Source organism: Anabrus simplex, chromosome 5 (assembly GCF_040414725.1).
Source record: "Anabrus simplex isolate iqAnaSimp1 chromosome 5, ASM4041472v1, whole genome shotgun sequence".
NCBI lineage: Eukaryota > Metazoa > Arthropoda > Insecta > Orthoptera > Tettigoniidae > Anabrus > Anabrus simplex.
Window position 1 is genome coordinate 181,886,244 of NC_090269.1, and position 16,892 is coordinate 181,903,135.

Here is a 16,892-nt window from a genome sequence, read left to right on the forward strand (position 1 = left end):
TTGCCTCGAAATCCGCTTGTATTTCTTTTCATTCCTCTTCCATTTACTATATTTAATTTTGCATTTCCGTCCCCTATTTATATCGTTTCACACACTCGGACTTAGCAACACATGACTTTCCTCCTCCATTGATACAACGTTTCTGCACCCGCATGACCCATTACGAAATTTAAACAAAAGAAAAAAGGTGCTTACTGTACATGTTTGCCAACATAACTTCCTACATGCCTCACTCTGACCACATACATAGTTTATGCATGGAAACCCAGCATTCTAGAAAAGTGAGGGTTACAACGTTTTTGCGGCAGGTATTCAAGAAATGTCTTGGTTGATTATCTGAGCAGACATCCAGCTGAGGCAGATAACAGAACTGCACCAGAAGAGGAGGAGGGAATCTTGGTTTGCACTCTGAGGAAGGACACCTGTCTAGAAGAGAAGCAGAGGTTAGCGAAGATGAGAGAGTATCAGTGCAAGGATGAGAGGTTGAAAGAGATAAGGAAAGAACTGGAAGAGTGAAATGAAGAGAAATACTCCATGGGAATAAGTGATACAGAGTAGAAAACAGTCTCCTGTCCAGAAAGGATATCACGGGAAATTGGAAATTGTTTGTCCTACAGTCTCTCAGGGTGGACGTTATTTGGCTCTATCACATGGAGCTGGGTCACTTTTGGGCTGATAAAGTGCTGGCTGCTATACAGGAGAACTTTGTATGAAAGAATATGGGACGTTGCGTCAGAAAGACACAATCCAGGTACAACACATGTCAAAGGAGCAAGCATCCCAACAGGTATTTGGAGGGTGCTAGGCAAACTGTTTTAACAGATGGCCCTAATGAGTTGTTGTGCACAGATTTGTATAGTCTGCTGTTGGAGTTATGCTATGGATATCAATATATCTTTGTTGTTATGGATGCCTTTACCAAATACGTTAAGTTGTACCCTTTACACAAGGCTACTGGCAGGGCTCGTGTAGGGAAGATCTTAGACCATTACATTCCTCAGTTTGGTATCCTTAAGCAGATCTTATCTGACCATGGCAACCAGTTTATATTTAGGATATGGAAGAATGAGTTAAGAGAGATTGGTGTAGACGTGTATTACTCTTTCATACGCTAACCCCAGGGGAACATGTCTGAAAGATAATGTGAAAACTGGGTAGAATGTTTTGCACTTACATCAGTGACAAGCATAATTCATGGTTTAGCTACCTCCAAGATGTGGAGCGCTGGTGTAATGTGACAAGGCATGATACTACAGGGCTAACACCAATCGAACTCCAACTCAGTTACAAGCCTGTGAGAGAGTTGCAAACCATCTTGAGTCTTTCCACTGGTGAGGAAGTACCCAAGGAGGTATTCGTTGAGATGGGTAAGGTGAACCAATGGAAGGCTGGTGCTAAAAGGGGGAGACAGCAGCGATCCAAAGGGAGGGGAGAAGGTCCTCCTGAACGAAGGCTGGTGCTAAGAGGGAGAGACAGCAGCGACGTCAAGGGAATAGTTTTCAGATAGGGGAGGAGGTCCTCCTGAAGGCCTTTCATTCATCGTATGCAGAACAGAAAGAGATACATAAGTTTTTTTCTATTGTATGAAGGTCCTTATGTGGTCGAGAAGAAGGTAGGGACCTGTGCAAATCAAATTGTTGATGATCAGGATAGAGCCATGGGCACCTATAACAACCATAAATTCAAGCATTATGTAAGATGATGGGTAGTGTGTCACAGGGAATAGTAGTATAATGTGTTGTATATATTTTTCATTTTGTCTGACAAGCCTAAGCTATCAGACATGTCTGTTATTGTACCGGGCGGTACACCTCCACGCCGCTAATTCAAATATTGCGCCAGTTGAAACCTCACTACAGGAGAAACTCTGAACTTTAAAATCTGTATTAAATCAAAGGTTTCTCGGAAGATGTCTCTACTGTAAATTTTGAAGTGTTCTGAACGATGTCTATTTCGATTTGTATTTGTTTGCTCTGTAGCAAGAAGTGTGGACATTCTCTTCTAGATGGCACTACTTAAGAACTATAATTGTGCACCCTAGTGCGAAGTGAAGGAACTGGTTTTTTTGAAGAAATTCGGTATTCATAAGTTTGTTCTTTGTTAAATTTCTTTCAGTCATTTTTTGGGTTGGCAGTATAACCCTTCTATTTCCGCTTGTTTTGAATTTAGCCAATCCCGAATTTCTCTAATTAATTTTTGACCAATAACGTATGTCTTCTCCGATATGGAGATGTTGCTTTAAGCTATCCAATAAAGTTGAGCGGGGTGTGGGTACTCATTCTTGAAAGATCTCGAATGTTCCACGAGGGTATTTAAACTGCCACTTCATCGACATCTTGCTTAGTGTGTGATTATGTAGCAGGGGGCGGGAAGCGCCTCTTTCTTTGGGCAGCAGTTCATCTACAAGGTAATGGCCGTTTAATAACTTTATTTCTTGCTAGCTCAGCAGTTTAACCCTCGGGGCAGGTTCGAAACTTTTCTCATGTAACCTATCTTTAAAATGTAATAGACACTTGGTAAAATTTTGTCTCTTTAACTATAAATTGGGATAGAGAGTGCCTAACCCTCTCGAGCTCCCACTCATATTGTTTTGAGGTGACTACGTTTTCATAACCGTTTTTCTTCTCTTCGTAATGTAATAAAGTTTTCTTATCGTGTCACCTCTTTAGTATGGGATTAGCCCTTGCGTAAGTGGCCTAGTGCCAAGTAGGTTTCAAAAGTGTATTAGGAGTGCAAGCTTCGCCTCCATTCTATTTTGTATTATGGGCCAGTAACTTAACCTGATGTCTTATTTTCCTCATGTAAAGGCCCTGTAGGTTGGGTATCAAATACCCCTGTTTCTTGGTGCGCCTTAAGGGCAGATAGAAATGAAGTTTGTTGTAGCCTTTGATAGGCTTGTCAAATTGAGAGCGGGTCTGCTCTTTTCTTAACGTTGTAATTAGGAGCAAGTGCTCCTTGTACGTAGGGGTTTTCTGCCCTTTAGCTATTGTGGTGGTGAGCTGAGAGCTCAGAAATTAATTTTGCCCAAATCTTGTAACTATTGTAATTTCTTAAATTGTTTTTCTGCTACTTGGTACCTGTTACTCTGTTGTTGTTCTCTGTTGATTTTGAAAAGAAAATATAACCTTTGTTAAAGTTTTAAAATTAACTTTAATTTCATAAGTTGAGACCTATTCCACCCAGCACCTTCTTTCACCTCTGCAAATCCACAAAACATCGTAACAGTTATAATCGTGATTTGCTCAATTGTCAGCATATCAGTTATCACAAACCAAGGGGAGGTATTGTAACCATACAAAAGTATGATCCCTGATTTTAACTGAAAGCGACTTTCAACCTATTAGGTCGTTACGTACATTTAGTATGTGTTGAAGAGATGTTAAGTACAGAACAAAAATGGCCAACCAGACACCAGTGGGATCCGAACCCACAACCTCCCGATTTCGCGTTGGTTGCTCTACCAATTGAGCTATGGTGGCCTATGCCATCTTTGTTCTGTTGGAAAGGATCTAAGCTACAGGTCTGGTACTACTACCATCACACTGTAGAGTACGTTTAAGTTGCTCGTTGAGGGCCAAGTCAATGAATATTGAATTTTCACAACCACATAGCTGCTGGTCTAATTAGTGTTGCCGATCTGGGAGAGCCAATACAGTAGTTTTTTTCCCCCCCTCTTGCTTCATGACAAACCGATGAAAATCAAACACTACATCATTATAATCACTTGGCATTCATTGGTAAAGTGACGTTCTCCATCAAGGAGGAAGGCCATTTCTTCTCATAAAATTTATTACCCAGCCTCGAGTTACCTTAAATTACGTCACGCTGATACCACGTGTTGTAGATATTTCATGTCCTTTAAAATATATCTTTTTATGAGAAATGGTAAATCCATCATAACATAATGACAGTAGGTATTCCATGAGGTCTTATTCTGATAGTGGAGACTTCCCCCCATTCTGGTCCACAAAATGCTTTTGAAGACTTGCTGGTCCAGTAGCTTGAAGTAATACATTCTGTTTCCGCCAGTACCATACATTACCTTTGGACACTAAATACGTACAGTCCACAACTCTATTCTTGTGTACTTTGGCGAAGTTAATCAAGGCAAGTTAAATGAGGCAGTATTAATTGAATATTTATGATGCTGTAACAACAATTACCGCACCGTAAGAACGATAACATGTATAACAGAACACATATGTACTGCAGAAGTTGAGCATCACTGCATCAGACTAGCACCAACATTTACACTGAACTACCAGTAGTCATGTCTGCTCGTAACAGAGAAAGTTTGGAAATTCCAAATTTCAAAATACGGAGGTTGCAACTACATCTATGTTTCAAAACTTGCCCCGATCTGTGCAAAAAACTTTGGAGAAAATGGGTATGTAAAAATACACAAATATTTCTTTTAACCAGATTCAACTTAAAAAGTTAAGGTGCATGAATTACTCAAGAAAATAAGGTAATTCTCACTGCATTTTACACAATGGCACTAGAATTCCACTCATCTTTCAGGTACTTACTTTCTTTGCGTTTGTAATTTGATGCAAAACATCACCAGTATAGGAAGTTTATACAAATTATACTGTAAGAATGATGTGATAAGAACATAATATAAAATGAATACATGGTATGCTTTGAATACATCAGAATTCAAGACCCCTTTAGAACAAATTACTTCCCTATCAGATGTAATATGTATATTCCCAAATCTTACCTTCGTTTGGCTAGCACTGTGTACACAGCAGACACACAGTCAGCTGGGGCTTGTACCTCCACAAAGAGATATGGCTCCATAAGTCGAGGGGTGGCCATCAGGAAAGCAGAGTATGCTACTCTGCGTGCTGTTGGAATGATCTGACCTAAAAAAGCAGGAGATAAACACACATCACTTCTAGTATGCTTGAAATAACCATTTTCATGTTATTTTGAAGACACAATGCTACAAGGGTTAATGAAGCATCTCTTCAATCCACACGTCTTTAAAAAAATTAACTAAACTGCCATAACTTGTGATAAGACACATAATTAAGCACTGATTCATTTTAAAAACATGTGTGGCACTACAGCCCCCATTAAGGTTCTTGGCCTGCCAAGATGGCTACTGCCCAGCCACATGGCTTACAGATTTTGGAGTGTTCTGTAGTCAGCATAGAATTGCTTCGTTTTCATGATTCAGATTTATTTATTTATTTTACTACTTAAAATCATTAATATTAAATATTGCATAAACTGCTATTTTCCACCAGCAGTAACGTATAATTACAGTGCAGATTTATCCCTTCTTGTCTACCTTGTAGTCACATTCACAATGCACCTTAACCTCCACAGATGTTTGGTCTGAATGTGGGCTCACAACTCAAGAGACAAGGTGTGGCACTCCAACGACCCCAGCTAAGCCCAATACTGCTTTGCCTAACTTGTACCACAAATCTCTCTTCCATCTTTGCAGTCCAACTTCCTTCTGTCAATTCTGTTCCCTCCCAACCCAGGTGGTATCAGCTTGATGCAAAGAATTCTAAATTTTCAGCAAAGTCATATTTATACATTTGCAGATCAGCATCTACGCTTAATTTTCATCACAGGAAGGAATGAGAACATGCAGAAATCATCAATTAAATTTGAGTGAGACATCTTATTCTCATTATACAGTGAAACCTCGTTAGTACGTTTCTGCAGGGGACGGAAAAAAAAAGTGTCAAGCGGGAAAACGTACTATCGAATATCCCATTAAAAACTATCCAACAGGGAGATCCCTTTACACATTAGTACATTTTACATTGTGTGTGTAGTGTTTCAGGAGATAAAGGACAGCACTAAAAAGTGTGAAAAAGTCGAGAGAACAAATATAAATAATTCTCTACTGGAGCCTGTTAAAGTGACAAGAGACTATTAAAAGATGTGAAAAACACGGAAGAATAGATATGACATTCTTTTACCCTTGGCCTCATAGAAGTAGCTACAGTACCTACATATTATAGCAGATCACTTTCTTCCTAAAACAACTGTATAATGAATTGTTAGTTGAAGCCTTAGGTTTCTGACCAGTGGGTAATTGCAAGTGACTAATCTCATGTTTTAATCCGTATTGAAATCTGTTGATATACAATAATAAAGTTTTATTATGAATCCACCTGTTCAATACATTATAATGTTATTACATTTAAAATAACTTCATTAGTTAAAAAGTTATATATGGGACATGTTTCGCTCCCTTATAGAGCATCATCAGCCAAATCTGAATCTCAAATAATTGTTATTTACGTAAATAAAGACTTAAGAACTATTAGAACATTTTTGACAAACTTAAAACTTATTCTATTAGAAAATCATAAAATATAAAATCTTTGTATACATGGCTTAATTACATGTGCTTAATAGGAAGATACATTAAAATTATGGAAGAGAGAGTATTAAAATATAAAATAAATAATATATATATCATGTCCAAGATCCTAGAAAGACGTGAAGATCAATCTTAGGACCTAAATTTGAGGATTTTCTTAGCAATGAGATCTGGTAAAAAAGTTATTTATCCCTTGTGGATAAGAGTCTATAAAGATTCAAATTTATCGTCAATTTGATGATTGGAACTTATAATAGGATAAATTTAAATGCTTGTTGTCATGTGACCTCGGCGAATGCTGTTGAAAAGATATGTTCTTATAGATGTCAATGACCGTTCGTTGAACTAATGGATTTGATAAGGATGATTGAAAGGGACGTAAATCAACGTTTGTATTGAAAGCTGCTGCTTGGTTTATCTTGTTGAATATATATTATTTATTTTATATTTTAGTACTCTCTCTTCCATAATTTTAATGTATCTTCCTATTAAGCACATGTAATTAAGCCATGTATACAAAGATTTTATATTTTATGATTTTCTAATAGATTTTCTGTTCTGAACAGACAGTCACCACATAACCTCGGACAACACCAAACCGACAAACAGCAATTGGAGGGACATTCAACAAGATAAACCAAGCAGCAGCTTTCATTACAAACGTTGATTTACGTCCCTTTCAATCATCCTTATCAAATCCATTAGTTCAACGAACGGTCATTGACATCTATAAGAACATATCTTTTCAACAGCATTTGCCGAGGTCACATGACAACAAGCATTTAAATTTATCCTGTTATAAGTTCAATCATCAAATTGACGATAAATTTGAATCTTTACAGACTCTTATCCACAAGGGATAAATAACTTTTTTACCAGATCTCATTGCTAAGAAAATCCTCAAATTTAGGTCCTAAGATTGATCTTCACGTCTTTCTAGGATTTTGGACATGATATATATATTATTTATTTGATATTTTAATACTCTCTCTTCCATAATTTTAATGTATCTTCCTATTAAGCACATGTAATTAAGCTATGTATACAAAGATTTTATATTTTATGATTTTCTAATAGAATAAGTTTTTTGTCAAAAATGTTCTAATAGTTCTTAAGTCTTTATTTACGTAAATAACAATTATTTGAGATTCAGATTTGGCTGATGATGCTCTATAAGGGAGCAAAACATGTCCCATATATAACTTTTTAACTAATGAAGTTATTTTAAATGTAATAACATTATAATGTATTGAACAGGTGGATTCATAATAAAACTTTATTATTGTATATCAGTGGGTAATTACCGTAAACATTGTTTTCTGGTCACTTTGATCAAGCATGAATTTTTCGCGATGATATACTCACCATACGCGATTGAGTGCCTTCGGCCACCATCTTGAACACGAAACTTCGGCAGTACTCGGCACTGGTTCGGACAGACGCGCTGGTGAATAATTAAAACATACCAACTGTCAAACTAGCAGACTGTATTTTTGTATGAATGGTACACTGCTTTACCATTGCCTGCATCTTTACATAACTCTTTAATGGGATAGGCCTACAGTATATGGAAACCTTATTACTTAACAGCATCTACAAATGACCTGTCGAAGATCTGCTATTGCTGCACTATAGACTTATGTCGTACCACACTGATTTAAATCATCTTAACACAAGAACAGTTATTGGCATTACCTTCAATTTGTTGTGTTGAGTTGCAAAAAGAAGTGAAGTGATTATTTGTCGCATGACAGCCTACTTATGGACTAATAGGATAATGGTGAGAAGTTCAGTAGCGCGGTACATACGGTATCTGTCTTGTGACAGCCTAACTATGGATAAGAAAGGGGTCGTGAAACCACTCACTAATGAAGAAAAAATTAAAATCCTTCAAGAAGTAGATAGGAATCCACATCTTAAGCATGTAGAGTTGGTGTGAACGTTAAAACTAGCACCTTCTACTTTGAACACTATTGTGGGCAACAGAGACAGAACTGAAAATGCATATAAGCAAAATAGAAACAGAAACAGAAAACGAGTGCGTGAAGGAAAGCTTTGAAGTTGGAAAGAATGATTTTGAATAAACAAATTTCTTTAACTCCTGATTGGAATGCGAAATTGGCTACAAGCACAATCAAGTGCACAGGATTAGGGATGAGAACAATATATTGGTTTTTATGAAATACCGATATTTTCGTTTCAATTCATCGATATATTGATACTGAAAATTTGATTCAGTTTATCGCAAAATATATGGGCTTTTCCATAAATGTATCATTCTTCTTTGCATAATAATTATAAAAAGAGATCACACAACAGGAAGCGGACCGGCAATACCTGGTCGCAAGAAAGTAAAGAAGCCCATTCCGAAAGGATGAAGAAATACTGGGCTGATGGAGAGAAGAACTAGAAATGAATGATGCTTAATGTGGTCCAGGGTAGACCCTCAAAACAAAACAAACAATAAGAATATTGTACATTCATCAAATAGTGGTCCCAGAATTATTGTGGTGAAGGGATAAAACCATAAATATTAATGATAGTAATTACGTAAATTTATATGATATAACGGTTTTAACAAAAAATATTAATATTATTTCTAATAATTATGCATAAATAACTACCTTTAAAATACACATACAGTATAACCTCGTTAATTCAAAGTCGTTGGGACGCAAAAATTGGACTTCGAATTATGTGATTTCGAACTAACAGTCAACTTTTAATTGAGAAATGCCAACCCTTGCTGTGTCAAGAAATATTCTAAGACCCGTGCTGCATCATTGCCTACGAGATACACAAGGCTGGGAAATACAGCACACTAGACTCGTCCTCAAGATACTTCCGGGAAGTGCCACTAGAGTTCTCTTTACTGATTTGTCTCGCCCGCTCATTGCAACACGTTTGAATATGAAAAACTATAAAAATTCATTAAAACTAGTAATTTCAGAAGGCAGCAAACAGATATGAGATCAAAGATAGACCAAGAGCAATTGTTTGACTTAATTTCTACAACATATTTCTTACAATATGTTTAAACTAAAGAAGTAATTCACGAAAGAAACAGAGAAATCTGATAGCGAGTTTGTCACTTCTTACCGATTACTTTAATTGTGTCTCACGAGTATCCGATAAGCGTATCGAGATTGCGGTCATACATAACTTTGGGCTTAATTGCCCTTTCACCAATTATCAGCGATCCAATCTTTTCCTACGCACATCTTATATTTTGACATTCGTATTGAAGCCGCTGTTTGGTGAGCGGATGTTATGCCCGTTACGCAAATATTTAGCGTCGTTTCACCGTATTTCTCTTTTTTCTTCCCGTAAATAAAATTAAAATTGTGTTTGCCTCTGTGGTGTAGTGGTTAGTGTGATTAGCTGTCACCCCTGGAGTCCGGGTTCGATTCCTGGCCCTGCCACGAAATTTGAAAACTGGTACGAGGGCTGGAACGGGGTCCACTCAGCCTCGGGAGGTCAACTGAGTAGAGGTGGGTTCGATTCCCACCTCAACCATCCTCGAAGTGGTTTTCTGTGGTTTCCCACTTCTTCTCCAGGACAGCACCTAACTTAAGGCCACACCCGCTTCCTTCCCTCTTCCCTGCCTGTCCTGTCCAATCTTCCCATCCCTCCAAAGGCCCCTGTTCAGCATAGCAGGTGAGGCTGTCTGGGCGAGGTACTGGTAATTCTCCCCAGTTGTATCCCCCGACCCAAAGTCTGGGGCTCCAGGACTGGTCTGGTCTGGTCTGGTCTGGTCTGGTCTGGTGCTCTACCCTTGAGCGGTAGAGGTGGGATCCCTCATTGAGTCTGAGGGAAAAACTGACCCTGGAGGGTAAACGGATGAAGAAAGAAGAAAATTAAATTCGTTCTAACAGGAATAAAGCTCCTAAATGACCAATTTTAGCATGCTTTTCAATTTGGTTTGCTTTTTGGTCAAGTTCAGATACCGTAAAACTTTTTTTCTGATTTCATTACCCATGTCCTACTTCTCAATTTACAGATTATTTTCTGTAATCTGGTATTTAATTTTCTTATCCGTATATTTTTTAGATTTAACAGAGATACTCGTAGACTTTCCTTGATATAGAAACGAGACTTGTACTCCTTTTTCGTTTGTGGCTGATGTATGAAGATATGGTATGTTCATCGTTATCTGAATCGGAACTTTTACTAGATTTTGATGGCAATACAGCATTTTTGGGAGCTGGACGCTTCCTGCTTTTGACATTTTCCTGTTTGTGAACAGGATACACAATGAAAACAACAATGAAATCTGTTTTATGAGAAGAATTGCTATGTATCTAATGAGATCCTACTATATCACCTTGCCTAGAAATAGTTTGCTTCCATTTCTCCCTTAAACCGCACTCGGAAGGGAAACTATGGAGCGTCTATCTTCATGCTTTTTTAGTGTCATCCGAAATACAGAGAGGTACACAACAGTGCACCTTCTTCTCAACCTCACGGACACTCACCGAAAGAAACAATATTCACAATAAATTGCACAAAATCAACACAGCATCACAATTACTCCACATATCACAATGTGAAAGTCCGCCAAGAAGAGAACGGAAACCTGACATCTAGCGGCCAAACCGTGAACACGGTCGGGCCGCTTTTCCAGCGACAAATTAGTAGCTATGTCGTGGCCTTGTATATCTCGTAGGCAACGGCTGCACGCAATAGGGATGTATTGAAACACTACCGATAGATGTCTCACGTGTAGTACCCGGTATGCGCTTGTCGATCATCATTTGTTTGTATGTGTTTTTAATGAAAGTTACCTAGTTAAATGATGAAGTTAAAGATTTAATATATCGTTACGACAACAAAGATAACAAGAAAATTGTGATTCCTGACTATTGCTATGTCCCAATGTCCCAAAATCAAGGTCGACCGTATTCATACCATCAATTTCCTAAGCAAGATCCTTTCCGTTAAAAGTGGTTGCATGCGATTCGTAGGCAGGACCTACGAAATAAAAATACGACTCCTAATATCAAAGTCTGCTTGAAACATTTTACAGTTGAAGATTATGTCATTACTGAAACTGGCAAGAAAGCTAACTAGTACTAATTAAGAGATAATTCTATAATAAGGTAGTGACATTCTGAAAATTTAATATGACCTATTTCAATAATTTCAGGCGAAAGACGAAGACTTAAGGAGAACGCTGTACCTTTGATATTTTCATGTGTGGCACCGGTACCTTGGAAATAACTCCGAGAGCAAGAAGATATAGAAGTAGGAAAACAGCCATAACACCGTGTGCGGTACGGTACCCTGAATCACCCAGTGACCTATAATTTGACACTGGAGCACCATCCATTTTGGACTTCCTGAATAGGAAATAAATCATTACTTCCAAATTTGAAGTTTTATATTTGTCTTATGTTCTGAAACAAGATCCTGAAACTCGTGCGCTGCAGGGAAATGAAGTTCAGTCATATTGGATGTAGTCCCAGGTACTGCTGTCACACGAATGTCGTGCCTTATGTACGTTTATAACCTCCAAAGAAAAGAAAAAATACCGTATTAGGAATGTTTTCAAAATGCTATTTGTACTTTAAGAATTCAATCTTAACAAAAACACTAAAGGGAGGAGTTGCGGCATTTATTCCTTACCTTTCAATCAATTCTTGCATTTTTCCGGATATTTTTTTGCCCCCTTTCTTCAATTTTGCTTCCAAATCCACAATCGTCATTGCACTTATACCATTTCCCATTTTTTAAAAAACATTAGCTGAATATAGTAACTCCATTTTAATGGATCTAAAGCAAAAGTTTCGTTTCGATGATCACAAATGTAGGAATACTCCATACACGTCTCATGTAAAACAATCGAGCAGCGGAAAGCGCATACCGAGTATTACCGTTACACTACCTAGCGGACAAGTTTTGCGTGATACATCCCTATTAACCTTGATTCACAGTTTAAACCTATGAAATGCCATGGGAAAAAACGATTTCCAAAATGTATCCAAGAAGGTGCATTTACAGTATTCAAATTCACAATAGAGTATTCACTTGGATAACTCACTGACAAACATAACCTCACGCAATGGTTAAAAAAAAAAAAAAAAAGCATGATTCAAAGACGAGGAGAAATCTATGTTGGCTCCCCTGAGCAAGTCCTTTATTCACTGGATTTCTGAACTGAATGCATTTTAGATGTCCTGTATATGCACAGAAAGTACCGATGCCCTTAAAACTAAGTGGTTTATCGAACTTTCCTATTACGAGGGGAGAAAGTTACTCGCTTCCGGCTGCATTAGAACACAGTACAGTGGTACAGTGACTCTATCCTTGTACGATTTCCCACCATGGTACTTCTCTCGTAAGTCAGAAATGTGTACCTTTGCCGTGTCACAAAGTATTCTAAGACGCATTAATGTATGCAATCGCTTTCGATACACAGTTTAAACCTTTCAAATGCGTTGGGGAAAAAACTATTCCCAAAATGTATCCAACAAGGTGCATTTACATTATTCAAATAATGCACTTGATTCAAAGACGAGGATAGATTATGCTGACTCCTTTGTGCAAGTCCTTTATTCATTGGATTACTGTACTGAATGCATTTTAGTTGTCCTGTACTTGCATGGAAAATGCCCAACGCCCTTAAAACACCATGGGTTATCGAACTTACCTATGACAAGGGGAAGAAGTCTCTCGCTTCCATGGTTCCTTGTGCATTGCAACACAGTGCAATGACCCCCCCCCCCCCTCCCCCTCACTGTACGATTTCGTGGCTGGCACTTCCTTCCTATGAAACCGTAAGTCGATTTGGGCTCGGCATTAAAAACAAAAGGCAGTTTCATCAGCATTGACAATGTTATTCAGTGTGTACGAACTGATTATATGAGCCACGCTTTTTCGCCAGCTGCCGGAATCGCCGATGTTTGCGGATTCTGCTTCTCCACACACTGCCTGCTACGTGATATTATGGTGTTCCTTAAAATGCTGAATACAAAAGAATTACGATTTTACTCTAACTTAGCAAATATGAAGCACACTGTAGACACAACGAAGTGAGTGAAAGTACTGAAATCTACCTCAGCACGTTCCGGAAGACGCGTTCTATCATGACGCGGATAAATTTCAAATTTAAAGTACTCTGAAAAAATATTTTTAAAATATAAAGGCAGTTTTGAATTAAAAGTCTCAGTTTCAGTAATGAGACCGACATTGTTCTTCGAATTACGAATTATCCGCATTTCAAATTAAACAAGTTAAATAAGCATACAAAACCGTACCTCATGTTTCCGGGAACGAGAGCTTCTCCAAATTAGGCAGGATTTTGAATTAATAAGATTTCGAATTATCGAGGTTCTACTGTATTTAGTCAAGCTGTTTAGGATTTATTATTTATTGGAAATATATTTTTACTAATTTCACTACGAATACTAATGCAGTATTTACTAATTCCTAACCTCTCATTATATAGTTCCTTAAAGAAACTAAAGAGTTAATAGATAACAATTATGAAGTTTATGTTTCCAAGTTTAAGACTAAAGTAACATCTTTCGATCTTGTTGCATTAACAATAGAGAAAGCCATGGGAGGTCTTGGGATTGCCTATTACTGTTTAGGTCCTAATCTAAGACTGGGAATTTTACGTTTTCGTGTTAAAATACCAAAAACCGCAGTCGTTTCATTTGCGCACGTTACATTTAAATGGTTTGTATCATTTCCAACTCGTAATGACATGTGCAGCGAGCGTGCTTTTCAGATGACCTCAAGGTCACAAATAACCGTAATTTCTGAAGTTTTGATGATATTTCTTTTATCTTTCCAATTTGATTGGATTTGTGATGGGCAGAATTGAATATAATGCATTCGAGAACTTTTGAGAATCGAAATGTATGTTCGAAACCATGTTTTCGAGTTCAACATAACCTCTAAAAGTTGATGTAGGCCTAAATTACGCAAACGCGGTACAAGATTTCCAGAAACTGCCTACGTCTACGAACAGTACCGTATACCGAAGACCAAATTACAATGAAAGATTAAGAAAAGAAGGGATTTCGCCATCTTGTTGGGCGCTTTTGTATCTAATGTGCTTTATTTTATTAGATGAGAGAATTAAGAACTAATGTCGTTTGGCTTGGCGTTATTAGATTTTTCGAAGAGTTTGGCTAATCAAAGTTGCTGAACTGAAAGAAGTTTTCACGGCAAACTGAGGAGATTTCCCTGTAAAATTGAATGTAAAGTATCGAGATTTTGAACTTGCGTACTGGTAATTAATGCGATTTCGCGGTCTAACATGACTGCCTCTCATCCAGAGGGCCCGGGTTCAATTCCGACCAGGTCAGGCAGTTTTACCTGGATATAAGTTTGGTTCCAGGTCCACTCAGTCTACGTGATTATCTTTCATTGAGGAGCTATCTAATGGTGAGATGGCGACCCCAATCTAGAGAGCCAGGTATGCCGGCTGAGAGGATTCGTCAAACTGACCATGCGTCACCTCGTAATCTGAAGGCCTTTGGGCTGAGCAGCGGTTGCTTGGCAGGCAAAGTTCCTGGGGCTGTAGTTTGGTTTAGGAGTTTTTGTAAGATTTTAATTATACATAAACGCAGAAAAGACAGTACACATGGTCTTCAGGAAAGGACATCTATCTGAAAGGGACAAAATTTACCTCAAACATGAACCTCTACAAACTACGAACAGCTTCAAATATCTGGGCATAATGGTCCAGACAACAGCACACTCATTCAGAATTCACACAACACAACGAGCAGCTGCCGCAACCAAAGCCATCTACGACATCATGCCATTAAGCAAACTTTCCCTGGAAACAGCTATAGCCCTCTTTGAAGCCAAAATCGTTCCTATTCTAACATACGGAATAGAGATAACATGGGAAAAGTTACGCTATAAAGACCTAATACGAATGGAAAAAGTGAAAGCAGCCCTCGGAATTTCAAAGTACACCAAGTCAAGACTAGCGTACGAACTCGCGAGAGAAACATTTCTGATAGAGGACCTGAGATGGAAATTCAATCTGCCCTGTACAGAGAACTGGAAGAAACTGCGGTTAGAGAGGGAGAAGAAAAAGAAGGAGATATGGCCAGAGTTCTACTCTTCAGAGGCCATGATGAACAGAGCATGGACCGGCACAAACCAGGAGCTGAGACATTTTGTAAATTCCATGGCAGTCCATGGCTACCATCACAAAATCTGTAGGTCGAAGATATACCACGACCCGGACTCGATGTGCATATGTGAACTCTGTGATAAACATTGTGACCGATATCACGTACTGTCGTGTAAAAATCGTGTGAAATCAGTCATAGACCTCTGTATTGATTAATTATCCTAATACTGCACAACTTGTGCGCAATAAAGTTTATATATTAATTATACATATTTCATTTTTGTGATGTTTAGCCAAATTGTTAATGGTTTTCATTAATTCCTGAATTTTCTGTTTCCCCGTGTTGTACGTTTTATTTTCATGGTCCCTCGACAAACGGAGAATCGAGGTTCCACTGTACTGGGGTATATAAGCTGAGTGAGTCACACGCATTAGAATATATAGGCTTGAAACTTGTTGAAGTTATGATGACTACAGAGTTCCAAAAGAAAACTAACTCCTGGTGGAAATATGGTTAAGGCTATAGTTAATACGTTTAGAGAAAATCACCATTATAGGCCTACCATGTTTTGCACAAACCTTGAATCTGGTGTGGGAAAGTTCTCTGCGACATTCAGAAGGCGTTATAGAGGTAGCGGTAATTTCAAAATGAAGGGACTTACTGTCCTGGTTTAAACGTCATGTAAGTTCAAGTGATGATCACTGAAAATTGCAATGAAATTCAAGAATTTCTGAGGGGACGTTGTTGAAACCCATTCTAAATGTAAAAACAAGATGGGACTCTACATTCCATATGATGAAGAGATTTTTGAAAGTGACAGGCTTTGTAGAACAAGTAGTTCTTAAATACATAAATGTATCAAATCAAGTGTGAAATTTGTTGAAACTTGCAATATTCTAAATTCTGTCTCCTTTTGTTTAAACATGTTAGGTAGAAGAGAACATTATATTTGTGTCCTACACTGAAACCTATCTAATGTTAAAATCTCTGAATGCTGTTCCTGTAGCAATAGCCTAAAACAGATCCATGCGGATTTTAATTATCTATTTTCCATTATATATTTATTAAGCTCACCTTACCTACACCATGATTTAAGTAAGATGTTCTTTTGAAGTATATCGACAAATTTTGTATAATATATATCGATTATCAAAAATAGTTTTTCAATATATTGCAGTATTGATAAATTGGTATTTAAATGATTTTCTCCATCCCTACACTGGATTATTCAACAATCTCACTGACAACCAAGACCCTTCCATTGAATAAAGAACGTAAAGCAAAAAATAAACCACTTTTCCCTTTGAGAAAATCAAATGATCATAAATATGTCTTTCGGTTATGATCATCCACTGACGGCTGCACGGTTGCTAGAGTTACACTTCCGTTACATATTTTGTGGCGGTAACTTCTGTGACGCATAATTTCGGATGACTCCCAGC

General features: G+C 37.8%; 1 protein-coding gene across 3 annotated transcripts in view; it reads right to left on the reverse strand.

Annotated features, from left to right (window-relative positions):
- The window catches only part of LOC136873888 (116 kDa U5 small nuclear ribonucleoprotein component), a 398,344-nt gene that overhangs the window by 18,478 nt on the left and 362,974 nt on the right, over window positions 1-16,892 (reverse strand). For all 3 annotated transcript variants that reach the window (XM_068227586.1, XM_067147207.2, XM_067147208.2), the window contains one exon: window positions 4,724-4,868. In XM_068227586.1, the coding sequence (XP_068083687.1) occupies window positions 4,724-4,868 (145 nt within the window). The remainder of the gene's footprint in view (window positions 1-4,723; window positions 4,869-16,892) is intronic.